This window comes from Heterocephalus glaber, unplaced genomic scaffold (genome assembly GCF_053883595.1).
Source record: "Heterocephalus glaber isolate CG9 unplaced genomic scaffold, H.glaber_assembly_v1.0 deba00000122, whole genome shotgun sequence".
NCBI lineage: Eukaryota > Metazoa > Chordata > Mammalia > Rodentia > Bathyergidae > Heterocephalus > Heterocephalus glaber.
The window spans coordinates 85,033,622-85,059,935 of record NW_028258138.1 but is presented as its reverse complement, the minus strand read 5'-3'; the positions used below and the strand labels follow the sequence as shown (position 1 = coordinate 85,059,935).

Sequence of the window (26,314 nt, the reverse complement as noted above, 5' to 3'; positions counted from 1 at the left end):
TACAATTTCTGAGCTGCACTGTTTATTTTGCTGCTTGAAACCTAAGTGACAGTATGCCACTATAGTTACGGGGTTTCATCTAAACCTTTACTACACTGCAGGTACAGAAATATATGGACACATTTCTGGAGAATTGACATTTTGCAAAATGCAGCAAACATTTTCATTTATACATGAGAAAAGGAAGTGTTCAAAAGGGTATGCATTTCAAGTTATTGCAGGTTATTTGTGAGAGGATTTCTGCAGGTAAAACATGTTTAAATTTAACCAACAGTAGCGTGTCAGTATATTTAAAATCATGACAAAATCTTCTCTCCGGTCATGTTGCCCATGACAAATTACTATGATGTTGTATGTTTAGGGCAAGATGTTGATACAGCATAAATCCCGTGGTATTTTGGTTTTCTTCTGGAGATTAAAGCTGTTTTTCTTGGGATAAATGCAGCAGCAAAACACAAACCAGTTGATCAAATAGCACTTCTGCCGTAACTCCAGTCATTTTCAGGACACATCAACCGACAGTCGTTTTGCCACCCCAGTTCTCTAAGGGTTGCGTCTCTGCACGTAAGCAGGTCTGCAGGAGCTTGGTCTCCTCAGGCCAGCTTGCTGACGACAGCCTGGTTGAGAGAGTTCAGCTGGTTGGTCCACTTATCTAGTGCAGAATACCGTGCACCGCCCCTCTTCTGATGGTCCAATTCCAGGAGCTGGTTGACTTGATCAATTCGGCCGTGGATAGTGCTGGAGTAAATAAAGAAAATGTGTGTACAAATGACTTTACTAGGCATAGACCCTGCCCTGCCACTGCATAACACACTCACGGTACAAAATAAATGCAAAATGAAAAGGCTGTGGCCTACGTTAAAAATAGTGGGTTTAGCTGGGCACAGTGACACATGCCCATAACCCCAGTACTCTGAGCAGGCTTGTACAGGAAGACTGCAAGTTGGGACCCAGCGGGGGGAATTTAATGAGGCCCTGTCTCAAAGGGTGGGGTGGGAGTGTGCTGGTGAGTGTAGGAAAAAAAGACATTTAGTGTTAGTTAAAAATCAGCTACTTTTCATCCTTTTCAGAGAAAGAATCACCAGGCATAGATTTACCTAATTAATCAAGGCCAAGTGTCATGAGGCTTTAAATAATGTTCTGTTTAAGAGATAAAATTTCAAAATTACTTTTGCCAAATACCCTATACTTAAAAACATAAAAAAACCATTATTCATTCAATAATTTCCTTGCTACACATCAGTCATACACTGAATGAAGCGTTCGGCAAACATTTAGAACTTTTTCGGAGATTATGTACTTAACATGCTCACTCACTGATCAAAAATCATCATGTATACACAAACATCTCTTCTAACAGAAAAATCACAGCCACAGAGTGCTTCTTTTAAAAAAAATCATACTCAACTACCTCTGTCATGTAATTCAAAATTTATGTTCCCAAACATCTGATTTAAAAAGGGAAAGTACTTACTTATCCAATATGCACTGCACCAGCAAGCTTTCCACATCAGCTACATCTATATTTAACTCCTAAGACAGAAGAGTCATTATAATTCTACCATTTAACATTTTTAAAGATTTCATGACTTTATATAATCAGGCTGATTTTAAACTCATTTCCACCACTTAAAGGAATATTAGTAAAAGAGATTTTTGAACAAATATATTATCAATTCAAAACATCCTCTAAAACTTAGGCCTAACAAAGATTTAACTTTGTAATTTGAAGTATATTCCTACTACAATTTTACTGTTGAGGGTGGTCCTTCAATAATGATATATTTGAGCCACTACTTTCTTCTACCATTTTCTCATGAGGCTGGAAAAATCTTCAGAATTTTAAAGATTACCAGTTTCTCTTCTACAAGGTTAAAGCTCTTTTCTGCGAATTCAAATTTATGCCCCCCAAACACAGAAAAATTCACACTAAAAGGAAAGCCCTTAGGGTGCCAGGGATTTAGCTCAGTGGCACCACACCTCCCTCACAAGTGCAAGCTCCTGAGTTTGATCCCTGGTGCCGCAAAAGAAAAATAAAGAAAAAAAAAGTAAAGGCCTTAGGTTATACTTAATTTAATATTATACACTGTTTCCAAGTCAGTTACTCTTTTCAAAGGAAGACAGGGATACTGTCTCTACTGTCTCTGTAAGTACAAAGCACAAACATCATTAAAAGCCATAAATACCTTAGAAATAAAAGGAATATGTATTCTTGTGTAAGGCTTAATTAGCTTTATGAGCACTTGTGTTCTGATGTTTCGTAAAAGCTCTGAAAAAAAAGACAAAGATCAATACATATGTATTTAATAGTTTGTTCTTATGAATCATACACTTCTACACTATCCTAATAATCTCAAAGTCTATCTCTCTGTTTTATAAGCAGACAGGTGTTTGGGTCTAATGCATGCACAACGTGATTAGAGGCCCTTCATAGTTTCTTTTTCCCACCCGATTTTGCTTTTGTTGTGACTCTACTAAAATACCATCCCGCTTTCTCAGCAACAGCCCACTGCCTACCAGTCCCTCAATAGTTAACATTGTTTCAGAAGTGCTGATTTACACTAGCCAAGTTCCTTGTTTTACGCTCTTTAGAAACCTACAGTATATTTTATACATTGCTTTTATAATTGCCCCCATCTTATTTACATAAAACTGTAGTTTTCATTTTTAAAAACTATACTGGAGTTCATGGACAAAGCTTTGGTTTTTCTATTTAACTATGAAGTGCAGTGTCATTAGGTTCACATGACAACTTAAAAGAAGAAGTCTGTAGAATTAAAGAGATAGAAAGGAAAGAACAGAATATTAGTTCTAGAGTGTTCTTCAAATTCTCCCAATGCCTCTGGAATCCAAGTATTAAGGGAGTTGTTCCAAATGGTCTCTAACTATACCTTCAAACAGCTCAATACAGGTGGAACCCTGGAGCTGGAAAGGCCCCAGAACAAAAGAGGATTTTTGTCTCTGGTAATTCAACAGACTTTATTAAAAATCTCATTAACTTATTGGTATGAAACCTTTCCAATTTTACTTATCTTCTGTAATAAATGCATCTCAGCATTATCTACAGTAGGATATTTTCAAAGCTTTTGGGCAAATAAACCTTAAAAATTAATGCTGAGCCTAAGCATCAAGAAAATGGACCAATACCTTAATTAGAAGAACATAAAAGAGGACACCATCTCAAACAAAATAGGTATTATCAAAGAACCTGACAGCCGGGTGTAATGGCACAGGCCTGTCTGTAACCCCACAACTCTGTGAGACTGAGGCAGAAGGGTTATAAATTCAAGCCCAGCCTGGGCAATTCAGTGACTTAGGGAGACCCCGATTCAAAATTAGTTAATAAAAAAGAGCTGGGGTTGTAGCTCAGCACAAAAGCCCTGGATTCAAGTTTCCAGAATGAGGCAGGTTGTGCAGTGGGAGGCGTGGCACATGTGAGTATACTGGCATGAAATTGGCTAATGATTTCTTTCAAAGTTTTATAATTTTAAGAGGCAAACTAGCCCATGAGAGCACTAAGAAACATTCCTGAACTTTGCAATAACAGCTTAATTCTATTAAGAAGCTTTTGTCTGACAGTGGAAAAGAAACTCAGAGAATTTGGTTAGCAAAAAGAATGTACCTTCAATGTGTTCTCTTATGAAAGGATCATCCATGATGTTGCTGTGATTTGTTTTCAGAATCTTTTCGAATTCAGTGATGTCATTATTCTGATAGGCACTAACAGAAAAAAAGTAAAAATTTTTTGGAGAAATCATATATTAAATTAGATAACCCAGAGCCTGTCTCAATATTCATATGCAAAGTCTAAATTACATTACTGTTTGATCATGGAAATCAGAATTAAACACGTACACATTCTTCTGACCAAAAAAAAAAAAAAAAAAAAAAAATCTGAGCTGGGGATGTCATTTAATGGGAGAGCATATGGTTAACATGCATGAGTCCCTTAGTCCAATCCCTAGCACCCAAACAATAAAAGCCTTCCCAATTAGTAATTTTATTTCAGAAAGAGTAAATGAATCTTGTTTGGGGTATTTACACATAGCTAATCAAAATAATGTCAAAATCTTATTTTAAGTTGATAACAGAACATTTAGCAACTATTTAATGCTTGATGTTTTCAAATTAAATAGTAAATTTAATTCCTAACTGTTCTTAATGAAAGAAACCAGGCTTCACGCACACTACTACACGAAGGAGTTTGGCTTTATCTTTCAAATAAGAAAGCATATCCTCTCTGAAGGTTATCCAGAGAGTGCAGCTTCCTAACTTTTATCTTCTAGAAAGCTACCAGCAACTGCCAACACTTTTCAAAAGAACATCTGCTTCTCAAGGCCCTTCGGCCTTAAAATTCCACTGAACTATTCTGCAGAAACATCAGTGGCACATGATTAGTGGCACAAGAGCGCACATGGTGAAGGAGAGATGGGTCCCCTGCTGCAGGCCAGGGAGCTCTACATCCGTAGCTTTGAGGTATCGAATATCTACTCTTGAAGTAACTTTCCGGAGCTACTGGGGTTGCTAACGGTGCTGAGAAGGAAGAGCCAACCTTCTGGACACGGCACCACTGTCTGCTTTCTACGTAAGACATATCATCAACCACTGCAGGCCCTCTGCTGCGCTTCCATCTCTTGGGTCGCAATGTAACTTCGTGTTAGGGGCAGGTGATTCACTGCTTCAACAGGAATTATTTTCCTCTAGTCTGCTGGCAACTGACTAGGAAGATAAAATTAGGAAGCATTACTTCTTACCTACCTCAACTCATTACTGTAACATACTACAGGAGGATATATTCAAGTAGGGCAAACATTTGCTCACACACTTTTTATCTTATATTTGCATCCATTTATTTTTTATTTTTATTATTATTTTTTTTGTTTTTGGTACCGGGGATCGAACTCAGGTCCTTGCACTTGTGCAGCAGGCAGCGAAACCACTGAGCTAAATCCCCGGCCCTGCATCCATTTATTTTTAACTATGGGATATCTTCCCTATCAATAAAATTTTAAAATAATTATAAATCTTAGACAACACTGTGGACATCATGTGTCACTTCTCTGGGTACAAATTTACCATTAAAATAAGCTCCTGAGTTCCAACACAGAGGCTTCACTGGGGTAAATGGTTAATTAAATACAGTAAACATATAAATACAATTACTACTTTTTAAAGGTCTGATACATTGGTCCTTTAATCTATCTTAATATACAGTCATTAACCAATTTAATTTATATAAAATACTAATGTCTAGGGCAAAACTTTTCCTCAGTATTTCTTTAAGAGGTTTAAAAGTTTAGATTGCTGCTTAGCAATTTAGTTATGAACAAAACATTGAAAAAGTATTTTCAAGTTAATGCCTAACCAAATCAGCTCTTAGAGTAGTGGCCCAATGTAGGTGAAAAAAACTGCTCGAAATAAAGATAGAGGCATAGTGTTTTATAACTAAATCAATCTGGTTCAATAAACATACTAAAATAGGTTAAAGTAATGAACAGTGAAAGAACTGATTTCTTAAGAGGTTTTGTCCTCTAAACACTCACAGTTCAAAAAACAAAACAACAAAATCCCAAACCTGATTGTTATTTTTCTGTGGCTAAAATTAAGGTTTTAAAAAAAATCTAATAACTTATAAAAGTCATAGCCAAATAAAAAGCAAAGTAAATAATGTTACTTTAAAAAGGATCTTATTATCATGAAATAAGCTACTTTCTCCAAGTATATAAAGTGTACATATAGGTGACTCATAATTTATAGTCAAATACTATTTTTAAAACGAGGTTTTAAAAAACATGTTATTTTATCTACATATACCTGTAAAAACACCCGCCCTATCTCCCTATTTTTCCAGCTTTTGTCAACTGAGCACACACAACCTAAAACAGAACCTGATACAGTAATTTCTTACACTTTCTACAAAGAAAAAAACCTACAAAACCTAGAGCTCCATTTGTTCCTAGCCCAAAGGAATGTTCCTCTTGTTCAATGATTTTTCTCCTCTGCTCTTCTAGGTTTCTCGTTCAGTATTTTTGTGGTAGTGGAACTTGAACCCAGGGACATGGCATTGAGCTATATCCCCAGTCCTCTTGTCTGAACTGGGGTTTGAGACAGGGTTTCACCAGTCTCCCAGGCTGGGAGCCTCCCAGAGTGCTGGAATCACAGGTGTGTATCACTGTGCCCAGCTGTTTGGTCTTATTTTCTAGAATTTTATTTACTATTATTAACTAATTATGGCAGGTTCTTCAGTTGCTAATCATCACTACTCACATCTTTTCCACAAAAGTATTCAGTAACTCCTTGAGTCTCTTACCAGTATGACCCATCTGCCTCCTAACCGTCCACCTTAAGTAGGCAGGGGACATTTTCTTTTTCTTTTTTTGTACCGGGGATCGAACTTGGGACCTTGTGCTTGAGAGGTAGGTGGCAGAACCAAGCCGGGGGTGGTGGTGGTGGTGGTGGGTGTTTTAAAATGTTATTTTCATTTTGTCATTGATACAGTACCTGAGTAAAATAATATGTTTCTGTGGTCTTTTTCCACGGGAAATTAACTTTTTTTGAGCCCTTAATAATTTTATTTTGGGTTAAGTCTGAGAGAGGCAAAAAACTGTAAATGCTTGAAGACTAATTTACAATTAGTTTTCCATTGAAAAATAGCAGGCATAGGCATATACATAAAAAATACATAGATAATAAAAAACCAAACAGTGACTACTTTACAAAATTGGTGACTTTAAAAAAAAAATCTGTGACCAACAGCATAACTTTCAGAAAATAAAAATTTTATGCACTTCTGTGTATCTCATACAAAAATACAAAAGAATAAACGCTGCATATTAACTGAATCCTGAGACGTTTTCTCTCTCCCCTTAGGGACCACTTTAAAGAAATTTACCTTAACTGAAATATAAAATCTTACCTTACTAAATTTGTCATTGCTAGAATTTCTGGATCATTTTTGTACGGCTTAGCCTAAACACAGTAAAAAAAAGAGAAAGTTTAGCTTTGTATATGCAAAAAGAAAGACTACTACTTAATCTTATAGAAGATAGCTGACAAGAGAAATTAACAAGTGAAACACACACACCTCCTGTGAGTCAAATGGATTGATCCCCGATTTCATTAGCATGTTTGCTAAGACCAAGTATTTTAAACAAGTAGTTCGTCTTGGACTTCCTGATTCATCATAATTCTTGAAGGCTTCAAAAAAATCCGTGTGTGCCTTTTCAAATTCACCTTCTCTCAAGTGCATCTTACCACCACATTCTGCACAGAATAAAACACAAGGAAAAAAGCACTTTTAGTTCTGTAACAACAAGACTGACTACTTTACAGAAACCAAGTAAAAATCATTTTATCAGCTTTCAGTCTTTAAAGTCTATTAACTTGAATAGCACTAGCCTCCGAGCATACATTTCAATTCTTAAAAGCAGGGTTTGGGGCCGGGGATAGCTCAGTGGCGCCGTGCCTGCCTGGCAAGTGCAAGGTCCCGAGTTCAACTCCCAGTACCAGAAAAAAGAAAAAGAAAAAAACAGGCTTTGCCCTGAACAACAGCCAAATGGTGACTGGCAAATCCTTACCCTCAGCTGAAGCAGAATGTAGTTTCATACACATCATTACATCTCAGGAACAGAACTTCTGAGAACGCGAATTTGCTAAAAACATCTTTACTGCGAAACTTTCACAAGACACAAATGGACCCTACTTTTTCTCTAAGGTGGCCACTTCGCCAACTTCCACACTGTAAAACGAGGCACTCGGTGTCGCTGAGCCAGATGAAGCGCACCTGCTGCCTCCCTGTGCCACTGCCCACTCTCTCCACAGCCCACTTGCCTCTGATGACGCCCATGATCAGCGGGTGCGGGATGGCGGACTTGATGTGAAGCGATTGCTCATAGAGCGCTTTCAGTTTTTTGTTATTTTTCTGTGCTGTGTACATTTGAATTTCCAAGGCATATATTTCTAGTAACTGTGTACCTTTTTTCAGGTCATCTTCTCCATCATCAGTCTAGGAAAGCAAATACTTTAGTTAGGAAAGAGAATTTAGAGACAACCTGGTCATTTTTATTCGAATTGGTCTGGGAACCTTATATTTATAATACCACTTCTGTGTGAAAATGCACTAAAATTTTAATTGGGAACTAGCTCACTCACACTGCGTTTTTTTTTTTTGGTACCAGAGATCGAAGTCGGGTCCATGTGCTTTCGAGGCAGGCGGTGGAACCACAGAGCTAAGTCTCTGGCCCACTCACACTGCTTTTAATGGCCAATATATAGGCATCCTTTTCTTTCTAGTTAACGAATAAGAAAAACATGGCTGGACTATTTTGTAGGTCTAAAATGTTTTGTTGTTTATGTTTTTAAGTAGGAGATTTATGTATGGTCTTCCCCAAATTGTCACAGATTCACTTATTTTTATTCCCTAATTGTTTTAGATTCACTTATTCAATCATTTCCTAAGGGCCTCTAGGGAAATACTAAGTTAAATAAGCTACAGTTCCTCATCTCAAAAAATTTCACAATCTAGTATAAGTCTCATGTGTTAGCAAATTTCAACATAAACGACGATGATTCCAACTGAAGCATAAACCAATGCTTCCACTATGAGAACAGAAGAGAAAGGAACTAACCCCCCAGGGGATGTAAAAGGAATCACAAATGTGGTGGCATCTAAACTTGACATTAAAAGATGACCAACAGCCCACAAAATGTGAGGCATAAAAAATAGCATTATGGTCTAGAGTCAGACAAACATAACCAAACACTGACATAAACTAAATCAAAATTTATTGTTTACTGAGTCTTTTAACTTAAAATTCTGTTTATTCACTAATGAGTCATAACCAGAGTAAAAATATCCAGATTGTAATACGTCTCAACATAACTCCATCAAAATACTAAGTACTACACCAAATGCAATTTACTATCCAGATAGTATTTTTCCTGTTTTCCTAAAGATATCAGGGAAAACTTATCCAGAGGTTTGAAAGTCCCTTCTCCATTCAAAAATGATTTCTCTACCATTTCTGTGTCACATGGAACTGAACCCATGGCTATTCATTTATCAGACTGAAGAAAACGTAGATAACAAAACTACTAAAGCAAAATTAATAAATTAAAATTCAGTTTCTGGATCCTTTCTCCCACTCACAAAATGACATACACATCACTAGAATTTAGCATTAAAGGGCTAAAAATATTTCAAATAGTATTTCTATATAAATTTTAATAACAAACTATTTATTTGAGGATAAAATCAAATATAAATTAAGAGCCTGGTTAAAAGAGTTGTGGGGGGCCGGGGATTTAGCTCAGTGGTTCTGCCGCCTGCCTCACAAGGGTAAGGTCTCAAGTTTGATCCCCGGTACCAAAAAAAAAAAAAAGTTATGCTTTCCTGACCATATTGCTATTCAAATTTAAATTAATTATATACAATTAAAAACTCAGTATCCCCACCACACTAGCCACATTTCACATGCTTGTGCTTACACGGAGCTAGAGCTATCCCACTGGACAGCATAGATACAGTGGATGTTAGGTCTACTGGACAGTGCTGCCATGGGATTCATTAGTTAGAATATAAAATATCCTTACTGTACATGTTTATAACATTCTTGCTCTATTTTCTTAGTGTGAACAACTAAATACCAAGGCTTATTTGTACTAAGTATCATGTCTCACCTGTTTATTAAATAGCCACAACTCATTCCACAAAGGATGAGAATGGAAATTAGCACTAAGAAGAAATGTGATACTCAGAAAAAATTAGTATTTTACAAACTTATTTCTCAAGTTTTATTTTTGGGATAATGCTTGAACAAAAACACTTCCAGACTATATTTCAAATGTATTTCACATTCTTTTCTTTTTAAATAAATAGCAAGACGGGAACGTTACCTGGCAGGACTGATGTAACTGGCGTAAAATTTTTTGAAGCTTTCCATATTCCTCTCGTTCTAAATATAATTTTCCAAGCTGTAAAAAAGCAAACTTATTACAGTCAAAACAGATTTCACCAGGAAAAGGTGTGTATGCTTAGGAAATAGTTTATTAAGGAAACCCACCCACTCTCTAAGAGGAAAAAAATGCAGCTGTTACCTTTGTGTTTGTCTTAAACCACAGCCTGTCATTCTTAGCATCTTTCAAAGCTTCCAGTGTTGTTTCATAGAATTCCTGCAGTAAATCCATCTGACATAAAAAATCAGAATTCTATAATTGTAAACAGCAAATTTGGACCTGTTAATAAAGTTAATTTGAACAAACTAAAAGTGCATCTTTGAACTTTAATACACTTAAGATACACTATTTGTATCTTACCAAATCTCTTCTACAGTTCAAAAGATTAATTAACACAGATTAAACTTACACGTGGCAAGATCTGTTTGCATGTTTGTTTTATAAAACCCATAAAACATTTTCCTACATGAAGTATATCGTCATAAATTCTTATGCTGTAATAATATATATCCGCCTGTCCTTCCCAGTCCAAAAACTCATTTTACTTTAACAGAAGTAAATGATGGGCTGTGCTGCTTCTAACAGTGTATACCTTATAAACTCATCCCTTAACTGGTACCTACTATGTGGCAAACAATGAGCAATGTGCTGGAGACATAAGGAATAAGCTACTTTCCTCAAACTTTTTCTGTCAAAAGGTAACTAATTTATTGGACTTCATAGCTTGTTTTTTTTTGGTACCAGGGATCGAACTTGGGTCCTTGCACTTGCACAGCAGGCAGCGAAACCACTGAGCTAAATCCCCAGCTGGACTTCATAGCTTTTAAGCCACCAGTAAACCCTGGAGCCAGATGGAAAGAAAAGTCTAGTTATTTTTGGTTGTGTTCAATCACCAATTCACTAATCCCAGTGTGACTTTTCCATGGAAATCACTATTCGTTTCATACTGCGAAAAGCTCCTCTGCTCACCTTGCTTGTCTACTTCTGGCTCTGCCTCTGAATATCTGGTTCTTTCAATCTCTGCTTAATGAGATCACAGGGAAAGAGGAGCCTGTGCTTAGGGCGGTCTGATGCTTCCAGGAAAGGCTGGCTCTTTCTTCACGACTGCTGATGTCTTATGGGGTAAGTCAGAGTGACACCCACCTTCCATCTATTCTTACTTTCAGAAGGCTAACACTTTACATATAATAGCACAGAGAAGTATGTAATCTTCAAGTTTTAAAATGACTTTATTCCCCTCCTTCAACATGTGGCACAGCATTTATAAATGGTGGAAAAATGTTTTGATGATGCCTGTTTGTGAGACCTGGAAAACATTTTGCCACTTAAGAAAAGCCCCACAATATAGAACTTATTTCTAGAACTAAGAGCTAATGCTCCAACAAAACATCTAAGTTTACCTTCTTTATTCCCAACTGACATTAAAAAGCCACCTGATGTTTTCAATATGAAGAACAGAAATAAACTACTTCAAGAAATAAAAAAATGACACCTATTAGAAAGCCAGGAAATGAGAGGCTGTTTATGAGAACACTTTTACTAGGAGTATCAAATGTTCTAAAAAATGCTAAGTGAGGGCCGGGGATTTAGCTCAGTGGTTCTGGCGCCTGCCACGCAAGTGCAAGGTCCCGAGTTTGATCCTCAGTACCAAAAAAAAAAAAAAAAAGCTTTGTAAAAAATGCTAAGTGATACAGTACATCTTGTGCTCAAGAGTAGGAAAGCTAAAACTTGGGACTATGTTTTTTATCCTTGCGCTTGAGCAGCAGGTGGCAAAACCACTGAGCTAAATCCCTGGCCCTTCACTGCTTTTCTTAATGACCCAAAACTAAAACAACGAAAGCACTATTACTCCTAGTGTCACCTCAGTTTCTTTCATTGTCAGCCCTTCCTTTCTCAACATCATCACCCCATCCTTCGTAGGGGCATTCACTGAGTGAAACTAAGAACTGAGAGGACTACACAATCTGCTCAAGGACCTTCACCTCATCAAAACCACAGGAGTCACTTGTGGTTCAATGCTCGGTACAAACCCCCATGATGGCTAGGCAAAGTGGAAGTGCAGTGTGTCAGAAGGAATTATGAGATTTAGGGGCACAGCACAGTGGTAGTGTGCTTGCCTAGCATGCAAGAGGCCCTAGGCATGATCTCCTGTGCTGCAGAAAAATCAAAGCAAAACAAAATAAAAGGAGCCAGGAGTGGAAGTCTATGGGAGTCTACATGTAAGTCTACAGAAGTTGTCTGCAGATTATTTTAGCATCTCAAGATAAAATTTTAAGAGATTAGCTGGAGTTTTATTACCTCTTCATATTATATCATTAGTACTACCATTAAGAAAACTGTACACTGCATTATTTTGAAGCACACTAATGACTACCATAGTTGCTTTAATAGAACGTCCAGGTCTTTTCTTCTGAGGTACAAAGTTCTTCACAGGGCGGGGGCACGCGGGTGGGGTGGGGCAGAATGGAGATGACCAAAGCATGTGACACCCATTCACCCATTACCCTGTATAACCAGTAGATACTACACTAACAGTACCAAGAGGAAAAAACTGAGTCTAACCTGTTTAGAAGTGGAGATATAATCAAGAATAGAATTAATGGATTTTTCAGAATAATTTCTCGTGACTGCACTCCGAATATAGGTCAAAAGTTGTTTATACCTATTCATCATTTCTGGAAAGTTTGTCTGTGAGGGAAGAAGAAACCATTAAATACATATTATTCATTAAAATATGCACACATGATTAAGGTACAGTATATACTACTACCAAATTGCAACATAGTTTGTGTAATTCACTTTTATTATTTATTTATTTAGGTACCAGGGATTGAACTCAGGACCTTGCGCTTGGGAGGCAGGCGGCGGCACCACTGAGCTACAACCCCGGGGCCTTACAACGTACTTTTATAAAAAGAGGAACTACACATGGCAGGAATACTGCAGACATGTTACCTTAAATCTGAAATGACTAAATTACTCAGATATACAAACTATATTTATGAAGTTAGTCTACAACACAAGTGCACTTCTGTATTTTCCAGTTTGGATATTATTCTTCACTGCACAACACATTTACTTCAATCATAAAAACTACTAATATATTCACAGACCAAAAGATGTAAATAAAATTCAATTTTCACGTGTCTCAGGTACCAGCTATCCAGATTATCAGTGACATCCTTCCCTAAAGATTTACCCCTTCACTAGGAAACTCTCCAGCAAGAGTTACATATTTTCTGCACAAAACTAGCTGGCTCTACATAAACACGTGAAGTGGAAGAATGTCTTCAGGCCCAGGGGCATCTCATGTTGAGTCCTGCCACGTGAGAATCTACTCAATTCCAGTGGTAGTGCTGCAATTCCCTGCATTACTCTTTACACCACTGTGGGTTATTCTGGAAACATGAAAGACCTGAAGAAAGAAAGAGCAGCAGTGAAATGTTGGGCAGTTGACTACTGGGGAGGAGGCTCATCATTCCTGCGTGTCAGGTAAGCCAGTTTGAGCCTAACCTTAGACCTGTACCTGGTACCCACAGCTCTCATTGCTAGCAGCCCTCCTTTTGCTGAGCTCTTGTCTTTGAGTCAGTGAGATGGAGCTCTGGCAGGTAGAAATGCTTTTTTACTCAACTAACTGACCACGTGTGTTTATTAGGGTGAGGAATTAACAAATGATAGATAGCTACATATTTCAAACTATTTTTGTCCCTAAAAATACAGGTTTCCCAGGAGAACAAACAAGTAACATGAGTTGCCAAAACTCAAGGTACAGAGCACATCTTACAAGTAGAAGGAGATGAGATAATGACTGCCTAACTCATCTGTATCTTGGTACAGAATAACATTTTTAGCAAAAACTTAATAGTTCTGAATTGATCTCTCTATGCTATACATTAAAACTCATTTTTCAAAAATTATGTTATTGAATTAGAGATTGAGAGAAATTAGGCAAACTGGTTTTTTTTTTGGTACCGGGATCAAACTTGGGTCGGCAGAACCACTGGGCTAAATCCCCAGCCCTAGGCAAACTGGTTTTATCTGCAATGGTGAATACATAGAGCAGTTGATAATGAACCCTTCTAATTTTCTATTGCCTAAAACAACAACATAGTGATAAGTCCTATTCTGAATCCAACTAGAAAATGAGAGGGAAAGAATAGAAGCTGAAACAACTCTTGAGCCAACAAAAAGATAACGAAAGTAGATGAAACAACACAAAACCCAAACAACCCTTTCCCTTCCCATCTCTGTTCAGGGTAAAATGGCCAAGCCAAGTGCTTGGTGCCCAGCTGGAGATGTCCATGGGAGCTGGGGGGACTGGTCAGGGGACGGGGCCCTTTTAAGGAAGCTCGCTCCCTGAGGACGTGCCCCTCAATGGGACACAGGGACCTCAGCCTCTTCTGTTCTCTTTCTTGCTTCCTGGCTGCCCTCCAGTGAGCAGTTTGCTCCATCACATGCTTCCGCCAGGATGTTCTGCCTGGCCAGAGTTAACTGATGATGGACGGACACCCCGGAAATTGTGAGCCAAAATAAACTTTTCTTCCTTTTAGGTGATTCTCTCAGGTGTTTTATCACAGTAATGGAAAGTTAACATACCAAGTCTTAAGGCAGCATACTGTTTAAATGGACTAAAGAACTAAACCAGTCCTGGTAGTTAAGATAAAATTTTTTTGGTACTAAGGATTGAACCCAGGGCCTGTGCACTGAGTTACACACCCAGCCCTTTTATTTTTTGGTACTGGGGATCAAACTCAGGTCCTTGCGCTTGCACAGCAGGTGGTGAAACCACTGAACTAAATCCCTGGCCAGCCCTTTTATTTTTGAGAAAAGGCCTTGCTGAATCACTAAGTTGCCCAGGCTGGCCTTGACCCTGTGATCTTACTGCCTCAGACTCCCAGAGTGCTGGCATTATAGATGTGACTCATGATATCTGGCCAAGCTAGATTTTTATAGGAACTCTTGGTGCGTCAATTCATAGAAACTTAAGCATTGAATAGTGAACCGCTAATGTCACTAAGATCATTTAATCAAGAATTTCTGGGGCCGGGGATTTAGCTCAGTGGTTCCACTGCCTCCTTGCAGGCGCAAGGTCCTGAGTTCCATCCCTGGTACCAAAAAAAAGAATTTCTGTCCTTTACATTTTTCATAACCTTCCAGGTCATTAATTTAAATACAGCAAATAATTTCTTAAAAGAAAATTTGGACAGCTCATACAATTTTTAAAAATCAGTAGAATTGTAGTCCTAACTACAACACTGAATAAAATGGAAACATCAATAGAACTACTGTAGAGAAGTAGATATAATAGCATTTTGTTGCAATGAGATTTTAAACCCACAGAATTCTCTCATTACTATTGTACTTCTCCTCAAAATAAATCTTACCAACTTGAAATTAATTTTAATCATTTGTTTCAGTGCTTTAAATCCCCATTCTCCTTTTTCACCTTCAAGTTCCAAAACCTAAAAAGGGGAAAAAATTTTAGTTTAATATTAACACATTTATTTTCTAATGACAACAGTGTCTAAGTTTTAATTTTTTTTCCTAAGTTTTTAATTTAACCTCATATTCATAAAGAATTTCCCCAATAATTCCACCACTTCTTAGGGTTTTTAAAAATAAAGTTTAAAAACAACAAGTCTTAAAATACATTTTTTAGGGATAAATGAGCTTATTTTGAAGTTCTTTAACCAAAAGATTAAGCATTACTACTTCACTCCAATAGCCAGTACCTAGTCCTGTCTGCCAGGTAAGAACAATCCAAAAATATATCCTAAATTAAGAAATCAGTGTAACCTGCCCCAAAAGGAAATATAACGCATATCGACCATTACATTGGTTCTCCTGTCAGCATGTGAGTGTGCTACTGTGAAGGATGTCTGACTGGAAAAAACATCAGCCTTACAAACGTATGCTCATGCTGCAGAGTAAAACCTTACAGGATCATCACTAATTATTCCAAACACATTTCTGAGAGAAGATCACTCTGGGCTTAGTTTGGTTTGATACATCATTAAAAATATAAACTTTAAGGCACAAAATCAACTGAAAAAAATAAACCTTTTGGAAGCTGCTTAAAGCTGCTTTTGGGTCATCTTCTTTTAGCGCTTTGGAATTGTAGTACTGATTTTCCAAATCCACATTTGGCTCAGAATTACTGTCTTCAGAGTATTCCTGCATGTTAGAAAGAAACATTAAGTGAGAAAAAAATAAACCCACACATTGCACTGTGAAATCAATCCAGTAGGGATGGGAAACCATACATTTACACAAAAACAAAACAACTCTGAACACACAGGTAAAATACAAACTACAGTACGAGTTAATGATCTCCAGTTTGACAGTGGTTAGTTAGCCTTTTCTCCGTCACTGAAGCCATGAGAAAAATCTAATGTAAATGTGATGCAATTATTAACCATTTATTCATTCTATTATGCAATTTTTTCTACACCTTAATTTAAAATTTCATTAGTCTAACAAGGCCTAACTCATTAGGGTGGTAACTCTAATGCTAAAAGTAATTGCACGTTAATAAGACTATTGATTTTATGCACATTTCAGATAACAATAGCTGTTTATATTAATGGAATATAACTTTACAACAAATGAATTTACATAATTTTACGAGATTTTCCCATCATATAAATTCAGTTTTTAGTGAAAAACAGTAAAGGGAAAATTGAGATAAAACAACTATGAATGTGGAGCAGTATAACTTTTAAATAGTTTAAATAGTCAATTTATTAGTGATTACAAAATACACATAGATTGTGGCATAATGAAAATTACTTTAGGAAGCCACCAGATAAAGATTATTTCCTCCTCAGCTATAAGCCTTTACAAAGGGGTGCATTTGTGTCAAATTAAGAATAATACTGGGTTAGGAGGGGAGATACAAGAGAACAGTATCACAAGTTATTTCTAAATCCAATCCAAATACAGTTAACTTCTTCCCAAGAGATATTTATAGAAAATTCTATAAGGTCTCATAAAGGCAGAAGAGTGAAGAAAGTCACACTGAGCATAGGAAGTGTTTATTTAGAAAGTTCAAAATACACCAACACAAGATGACTTTTTCAATAATCCAAACAGTGGCTTTGTAATGTGTGCCCTCTGGAGGGAAATCATTCCTTTGTGTGAGGACAGGAGTGGCCTGAGTCCTAGACTTAGGACCTGGCATTCATTATCTTTAACATGAAAATCTGTGGAACACTTCTTTAGGGACAAGATCAAACTGTGAGTAATGACTCATTCACTTCTTAACCCTTGTTTGTTTGGGGTGGGGGGTGGGGGTCCTCACTGTGTAGCCCAGGCTGGCCTCGAACTTCCAGAGATCCTCTTGCCTCAGCCTCCCAAGTGCTAGGATTACAGGTGTGCACCACCATGCCCGGCCTTACTTCTTAACCCTTGTAATCCAGGTTTGAAACTGATAAAACTACAAAACAACAATAATTCATCTTTATACACAGTGACTACTGATGCTATCTATAGTAGTGAGGGATTTGAAGCTCAGTTTTCAAAGATAAATGTGCCAAAAGAGAGTGCACGGAGAACCACACACTCAACTCAATGCACAAACAATGGCAAGCAAGTGAAGAAGTAAAAGCAGTTATGCTGTGGGAACACGAAAGCTCCTTACTAGCCACCTTTAAAACACGCCTCCACTCCATCCACCTCATCCTTAGCCCCCCCCACATGCTTTCCTACCGGGCCACCTCCATCTCTCCACGGACTTCAGCAGCCTTCACATTCTGCTTTTTAAGCTTCAAGTTCCAATCTTTTCATGGTAATCAGCCACAATAATCTTTATGAAATCTAAGTTATCTCCTCTCCTCAAAAGTGGCGTTCCATTACTCAAAATTGAGTTCAAAATCATAAAGACCTGGCTCCCAGGAGTTCAGCCTTGTCTCCTAACATGCTCCCCTCACCCACTCTGCCTCAGCCATGCTGCCTTCCCTCACTTGGAGACAGGGTGCTGCCTTCTCTTTCCCTCTCTCCACCTGGCTCACCAGGGCACAGCATTCCAGATCTCAGCAGAAGGGCCATCTCTCCTCATGGAAGACTATGAAACCTACTCACCCTTTTGGAAATCAGTTCTCTGTCTTACTAACTTGGAACAAACATAAACATTTCCAGATCCTTATATCTAAGTTATAGCAAAGACATTTTGAAAGCCTCATTAAATATTGTTAATAAAACACAGAAATAGCTTGCTGAACTAGAAATCACGTCTCTGCAACCCAAACCTTCAGAATGCAGCCCTGAACCTGGAAGTGAATGAAAAATATTTCTGATTTACATTTATCATGAAGCCTAAGCATTTAGACTGTCATTCAAAGTCCATTTAATTCTGGTGTCTTGGCTCAAAGTAGATTAGAAAAAACCAACTAGGCCAGGGTGTGGGAAGAGAAAAGAAGTCGAGAGGTACACATAGCAGCAACAGGATTCCAATTACAAAGTTTCCCAGCAAAAGGGAAACTGAAAGTATTCTATGAATTGAAGGGCTGGAACTTAGCAAACCAATTATAATATTGTTGAAAACAGGATCCTTTACATTTCCTGCCATGTCTCATACCATGCCTTCTCATCTACTCACTAATACCAGCTGCAGTCATACCTTGGTGCTGCTTGAAACTCGAATTTAGTACTGGATGCGTTTTGGTGTGAGATTTGTCCCACACTCACCACTGGTGTTGACTGCCCTTTCCAGCCAAAACAATGTGTGGTACTCGGCGACCGCTGCACCTCCGGGAACCAATTCATGGGGAGTACCAGGGTACCACAGATGGTGTACAAGACCAGTTCCCTCCAACTTCTGGGGTCTGACAGATCGCACAATAATGAGACTGCTCAATCCTAAGTAGTATAACTCTCCAAAAATCACAAGGACTCAATCTAGTCCTCAACACTACCTTTTTGGTTTGTCATATTATTTAAGAATAAAGTATTTTTTTTGCATAAGTGAAACTGAACTATTAGATGTCTCCACTAACGTGTACAGTTGCCACAACTGATGCGCTACCAACTGCCTTATGAAAGGCTGTCCCCATTATGGTCTGGTACACCACGCTCACCCCACTATGCTGTCTTTTGCAGTTCAGTCAGTCAGATGATCAACACAATCTGTGTAGACAGCAAATTTTTCTTCAGTTATTATACAGGCATTATGTAAAGAACTGATGGTATGTAAAAAGTCTTTAGAAGAACTATTCTACTGTTTAAATACTTTTATTATCTGCGTCTTAACAATGGGGACACATTCTGAATGTGTCATTAGACAACTTCCTCATTTTGTGAACATCATGAATTGGACATGTACAAATGAAGACAGATATTAACTACATCACTAGGGGGTATACTTTATGGATGCCCTGTCACATATGCAGTTTATCACTGACCCAGATGTCATTATATAACAGAACTACTTATGCCAGCAACTGAGCACTGTGCACAGAAATGCAAATGAACAGTCTTCCCCTCCAGATCTATGAAAGCACTCAGGGCCTATTAAGAGACAGATATGCAACGCAGATGTGAACATACTCCTAAGTACAAATAGGAGTTGCCAGTGACAAAGAAGGGCAGCTGAAATAAAGCAGACAGCATGTGCAAAGGCAAGGAAGCATGATACAGTATTACACGTGTGGAAGGCTCATGAGTAATTTGGGTGAAGCACAGGACACATGTACAGAGTTGGAGACGAACTGGTATCGGGCAGAGGAACAGGACAACATAAGACTTGCGAGGAGCTAAGATCCAAGGGAAAGCTACAAAGCAAAGATTTTACAAGGAAATAGTCAGTTTTGTGTTTTAGGAAGAGGTCTCTGGCAACAAGAGTAAGGCCAGGTCTGCTGGGCCTGGTGGCACTGGCCTGGGACCTGAGCACCGCGGAGGCTGGGGCGGGAAGTCCGAGTGAACGCAAGGCCGGCACGGGCCCCAGGGTTCGAAGTCAGCCTGAACCACACACACAGACCCTGCCTTTAAAAGCACACAGCACAACACAACACCACACAAAGATAGGCAGTAGAGGCCTCATTCTAAGTATCAGGAGGTGAAAGGAAAAGTCTCAAACTAAAAAACAGAAGATATTAAATGACGTCAAGGGTGTAGAATAAAACAGACCTATCGTACGGGCACAAGATGAAGGAATATAAAGTTACCTATAATAAATACTAGTGGACTAGTAACATAAGGTGCCATTAATCAAAATGGAATATAGAAAAAAACAGGGAATATGGAAGAAACATCTTAGTATTGCTAAATTGCATAAACTCGTATCAATTGGATAACAATTTGTAAAGTTTAAGTAAAATGTTTTAGATAGGAAAGAAACTGAAATTTTAAATCAATATATGAATAATGCTTCAAAAAACAAATAATTTAAGCAATATATGTAAAATAAGCAAGCACTTGAACACCGTAAAAGGGATTAAAACCTAAATAAAGTTTAGTAATAGTTTTAACCTAGTTATATAATAACTCAGGTCCTGACATCTCCCCAAAACAATTTGTGATCCATCCACATCCGTCTATTCTCCTTTCCTCAAATATGCTATGTAATTTTAGATCTCTACTTTGGCACAAACTAGTTTTTCTGCTAGGAATTCTAAATCACATCCCTTCGAAACACCTTCCTGCTTCTCTCCCGTGGTACTCCCTGGCCCTGACACTCCTGCGGGGTGGATTCATTAAAGGCTTACCTTTGTGAGCCTCCAACTCTTCTTAGCAAACTCAATTTTTCTAGCCAATCATGTCTCTATATGGCATATATTTAACATAGGGTTTTGTTTTGTGGATGTTGTTTCCACTCCTCTCTCATAACGCTGTCAATTTCTTAAAAGCAAGAATTTTCTTACTCATATTTTGCATTCCTAGAGCATGGGACATTTCAGAATGCTGAACGGATGTTTAATTGAAAGGATAAATGGGTTAATATCCAAAACAACAACATAAAACAGCCGGGGTCAATTCTGACTACATGCTGGAATGCAGCCCCTGCTGAGCAGGGTTAGTTCTATAAGTCCTCTACTCACTTGTATTTCTTGTCAATTCAGGTCCTAAGAAATATACTTTAAGAATGGAACACTCATCATTAACAATGGTTCCAAGAGACTTCAGCACCTCTAGAGGCTTTACAAGACACTAGGCACTATAAATAACACAAATCCTAAGTTGCTATTGTGGCTTATTCATAAAGTTATCCAAACTTTAAAAAATTCATTCAAGTTACAGTAATGGGTCCTAATTTGTTATCTACAGTGTAATATCAGAATGCTCTTTTATTTGTCCTAAACTTTCAGTCTTCCAATCAAATTTTCCAACGAGATGTCGTAACAGTCATCAGACTCTTTTTCAGGCCCAGTTCTGACTCTCCCACAGATTTGCCCTGCTTGTCGCCTGTCAGATTTCGGGGTTGAAATCCATGCGAAGTTTCTATCTCCCACTGAGGTCCACACATCCATCCCAGGAAGTAATGCACAAGTACATACTTTGTTGGATTTTCAGTTTATAGATTTAAGTCACTATGAAAAGTTTCAAATTTATTTTATTAAATTTATTTATGCTTATAAAATAATGATTAAATTTGTTACTTACATTTATATAACTTTACTTCACTCTTAGGATGTAGGAGGTGTTTCCCATAACTTACTTAGGTTATCCCGGTTTAAAACACACTAATTTCATTATATAACCATGCCAATGACATAACCACCAGGCCTTTTTGAAAGTTCATCAAAGCATACAATCCAAATCAAAAGTTTTTCTTTCAGCTAGTAGCTTTAAAAGGTAGCATCATTATTCCAATGATACTGACAAGGATTATAGTAATGCTTCTGAAATTCTCAAGAAAACTTTTAATAGAAGTCAGGTATTTTTAACCAAAAACAGCACCATCCAGTTTAATGGCCCACCTTATGCTCTTGGACACTTCTCTGTAATCTCTAAGATAAATTAAAAAGCAATGTGTACAACATTATATAAATAAAATACTATATGGCGGTAAAAAAATGAGAGGGATAAAGATGTATATTTGATTACTTAATGGGGGAACTTGAGGAACAAGTGGAAAGGAAATTTTAATGTATGTATGTACATTTTCTGATAAATAATGTGTATGTATTACTCATTTTATTTTATTCATTTATTTGGTACCGGGGATCGAACTCAGGTCCTTGCGCTTGTGCAGCAGGCAGAGAAACCACTGAGCTAAATCCCCGGCCCTGTATTACTTATTCTATTTTATTGTATTACTTATTTTAAAAAGCTCAGTTAGACATGCTTCAAGCCCCTAAGAGTAACCCTAAAACTTGAGCAGCAACAGAATTACCATTTGGCTTCCTAAGACCCAAATACTCTTTTCTTTATCATTTTTACCTTGCATCATTTGCATCCGCTCCCAGCAAGAAAGTACATAAGTTTGCAAGAAATAAACAACTTATAAAAATTAAAGTCAGCAATAATTTATTTCAGGACATTTTCCCAATACTTTTCCCATCTAAATAAATTGGGGTAGCACAGACAATTTTTTTTTTTGGTACCTGGGATCGAACTCGGGACCTTGCGCTTGTGAGGCAGGCGGCAGAACCACTGGGCTGAATTCCCAGCCCAGTCATAGGTATTTTATTTGTTTCTTTTTTTTTTTTTTTTTTTTTTTTTTTGGTACTGGGGATCGAATTCGGGACTTTATGGTTGCGAAGCAGGTGGTGGAACCACTGAGTTAAATTCCCAGCCCTAGACATAGGTTTTTTTTTTTTTTTTTTTTTTTGGTACCGGGGATCGAACTCGGGTCCTTGCGCTTGCGCAGCAGGTATTTTAAATTTGACATGTACAGTGGCTACGTGTTCACTGTGTGCAGAGCTCTGGTGATGGCCCTCATTACGCCAGCGACAAGAGCTTCTGTAACATTTCCTGTAGGTAAGGCTCACTTCCCATCTCCCCTCCAAAAAGCAGACAAAAGTAGTAAAATGTAACTATTCAAATAAAGAATATCCTGCCCATATAAAAGGTCTTACTAAAGAATAACTTTTTCGGTATATGTGCTGCCCAAGTGAACACATAAAGAATCATTTTTGGTATGAAGTTAGTCTGTCTTAAATCTTTTCTAAAAATATTGTAAGTACAAAGTTGCTTCACGTTACCATGGCTTGTTTAATTACAACAGATAACTTATCAACTGCCTTACTGACTTAATGGTGGTACAGTTACTACGTTGTATTAGATCAGCAAATAACCTATAAATCTGTAACATTCACACTAGATTAAAAGGCATTTACATGTACCATCTCCTACTTCTACATTCCCTGTCACATGTTTCTATCCTTAGAAAATGCCTGGTTTTGCCTACAATAAAATTCAAAAAGATCTTAGAAATAAGAGGTCAAGTATATTGTATTTCTTCTGTCTTTGTTTCTTCTTTTCAACCAGGAGTGTTGATTTTTCTTTTAGATCTTGGGTATTAATCATTTACTTTCTTGGATAAAAACAGTAGAGAAACGGATTTTTAATCCTTCAAACAAGATCTTAACTACCTATTTCCAATAGATTGGACGAGAAAAAAAAAAAAGGGACTTAGGATGCTAAAATTTATCAGTGGTGCCGGCTGTGGTGGTGCATCCCTGTAATCCTAGTACTCTGGAGGTTGACACAGGAGGACTGCTGTGAGTTTGAGGTCTGCCTGGTCTACATAGTGAGTTCAAGGCCAGCCTGAATCACAGAGTGAGACCTTGTCTCAAAAAAAAAGATTATCAATGGATAACTATAAAATATGCTGATCATCACTGTGATCACAAACATTCATAGCATAGTCAATATTTTAACTAAAATGAAGTGAGAGTTTTCCAGCAAACAATACATTTTTATTTTTATTTTTTGGTACCGGTGATCAAACTCGGGACCTTGCACTTGGCAAGGCAGGTGGCGGAACCACCGAGCTAAATCCCTGGCCCAAACAATACATTTTTAAAGCAATCTCCATAAGGTAGCAAGTCAATTCTGAAGACTTTCTGAATATGAAGAAACCGAAAAAAGGATCCAGGCAAAATTATTATTACTGTCAACATGAAATGGTGACCCTTAATCTTTTATTTCTAAAACACAGAATGATTGAAGGAAATTTACTAGAAAGTGAAGAATAAATTACTAAAGAAACTTTATTCAACTAAAAATTTTTTTTTTTTTGGTACGGGGGATCGAACTCAGGTCCTTGCACTTGCATAGCAGGCGGCAAAACCACTGAGCTAAATCCCTGGCCCTCAACTAAAAGTTTTAACTGTTAAGTATAACAGCTTCTACTAGTTGACATGATTATGAATCTGGACTGAATCTACATGAGAGAAAGACAAGGGAGAGGAAGAGGTATTAAACAGAATACTGAGGAAGGGAAACACCCAAAACTTCATTTAATTATGTAGTAATCCAAACTCGTAATTTTTTTTTCAAAGCTAAAACAACCATATATTCAGCTTTATTATACTATGCATGTAGGATAGGTACAAAGAAGGCAGGAGGAACTTAGCCACTTAAAACATATTTAACTAAAATTTTTACAAAAATTATTGTGTATTTCAAGGCACAACAAAGATTCTCAGTGCCCTACTCTGCAGTTTTAATGAACACTTTCAAGTTAATCATAGTGCTAATAAATTGTGTATTAATAAGACTATTGCTTAAAGAGATGGGTAGAAATATTTTAAAACACCAACTAAAGCTACAAACACATTTTCAAGAAACACTTCATCACCTATAATGTAAACATGTAATAAAAATGCCTAGATACCACAAGTAACACATTTTTAACTGAAAGTATTGCCTACAAGTGGCTTAGTCTTCAAAAATTAAGTTAGACGGAACCCACATTTAACTTCAAAACTTACAAATCTCTATTATGACTTCTGAGTAGCAGCAAGCATTTCCTCACCCCCTTTTTACAAAATGTGCCTTCTTTAAAGAATGTAAAAAACGAGAAATTACTTATGGATTCTCCGATACAACCAACTTACATACTAACTCAAAATATATTAATACAGTAGCTTGAGACTCTCTGCTCTGGCCGGTAAAATAAAAATAAAAGAGGAGCAAATTTCCCCAAACATCTACTACACAACTTTCCCATAACGGCAGCATTACCCCCATCACATACAAGAACTAAACAAAACACCCCCCAAATAAAGAAACCTGACGCTAATTCTGGGGCAAGATAATTTTTCTTAGTACCCACAGGTGTTTCTGAATAGCAACCAGAAACGTGGGTTAAGCTTTTTAAGCATATAAATCCATTCTTATACTAAACCTTGAACCTTAGTGGGTACACTCATTTATTTCTATGCTATTGTTTTAAACTTTGCATACTGGAAAATCTCTTAGATCGTAGAAAAGCCATTGGTTCAGCCCCTTCGTGGCCCCCAAGAGCAACGATAACAAAAAGCTTTTCTCTCGGAGGACTGAACGGGTCGTGAGTCCACCTCTTTCCCGCTACCTGCGCTCTGAGGCCACCGCCTCCCCCCCCCCCCAGCCGAGGCGCGGGCCCCGGACCCCCGCCGTCCCCCCCCCCCCCAGCCGAGGCGCGGGCCCGGCCGTGCGGGAAGCCGAGCAGGCAGAGCCGTCCTGTCACTGCCCCGGGGACGCTGGAGGGCCGCACGCCCACGCCGAGGGGCCGCGGCCCACTCAGCTTGGTCCCGAAAGCCAGACACCATCTCCAGCCCCACAGTTCCGTCCCCGGAAGCCTCACCAGGTCGTAGTCCTCCTCATCATCGCACATGAAATCATCCTCCATGTCAGACATCTTGGCCGGGAGGGGGAGGGGGAGGGGAAATCGGAGACGACCTCCTCCCACAATCCTCCGCGCCTCGGAGGCGTCGCTGCCAGTTTCTCCCAGCCTTCCCCTAGATTAAACTGCCGAGTTTCCCTCCCGGAACCAATGCGCCGAGAACAGAGAGGTTTTGGTACGACGCTAAAAGGGAGTGCACCGCACCGCTCTTCCTGCGAGACCATCGGCGCCTTAGCAACTAAACATAGCAACTGGGAAGTTGGGTGCGGCGGCTCACTGCTTAGAAAGTCTTGCGCTCTTGCGGAGCAGGTGCCACCCTCCTAGGTAAGGGAACTGTCTCCTCCCGAGTGTGAGACTCTGGAGCCATCATGCCGTTCGGATGAAAGGAAAGGGCAGCCTAGGCCCAGATACTTTTAGCTGAGAAAAGGCGGACATGCCCTTCCTACATGACAGATAGTCCTATCTCTGCCATCGCTATGTGCGCTTAGCCTGCACGTCTCGGCGTCAGTTTACGCGTAATGCTAGCTATATTTGTAGTTGAGAAAACAATTCTGTGGATATTCCCAATTAAGTATGCATCTGTCTCTAGCAGTG

General features: G+C 38.3%; 1 protein-coding gene across 2 annotated transcripts; it reads right to left on the bottom strand.

Moving 5' to 3' along the window:
- Positions 1 to 25,874, bottom strand: Cops2 (COP9 signalosome subunit 2). 2 transcript variants are annotated; one of them, XM_004835435.4, is made up of 13 exons: positions 25,682 to 25,874; positions 16,015 to 16,128; positions 15,339 to 15,416; positions 12,517 to 12,642; positions 10,096 to 10,185; positions 9,895 to 9,972; positions 7,831 to 8,005; positions 7,085 to 7,263; positions 6,917 to 6,969; positions 3,623 to 3,720; positions 2,187 to 2,269; positions 1,475 to 1,533; positions 1 to 738 (listed from the first exon to the last, which is right to left on the bottom strand). In XM_004835435.4, exons 1-13 carry the CDS (start codon positions 25,733 to 25,735, stop codon positions 594 to 596), a joined length of 1,332 nt encoding a protein of 443 aa, XP_004835492.1. In that variant the 5' UTR covers positions 25,736 to 25,874; the 3' UTR covers positions 1 to 593. The 2 variants fall into 2 exon arrangements, with proteins under 2 accessions (XP_004835492.1, XP_004835491.1); XM_004835434.4 differs by having other exon boundaries at positions 10,096 to 10,206; positions 25,682 to 25,862.
- Positions 25,875 to 26,314: the final 440 nt, after the last annotated feature.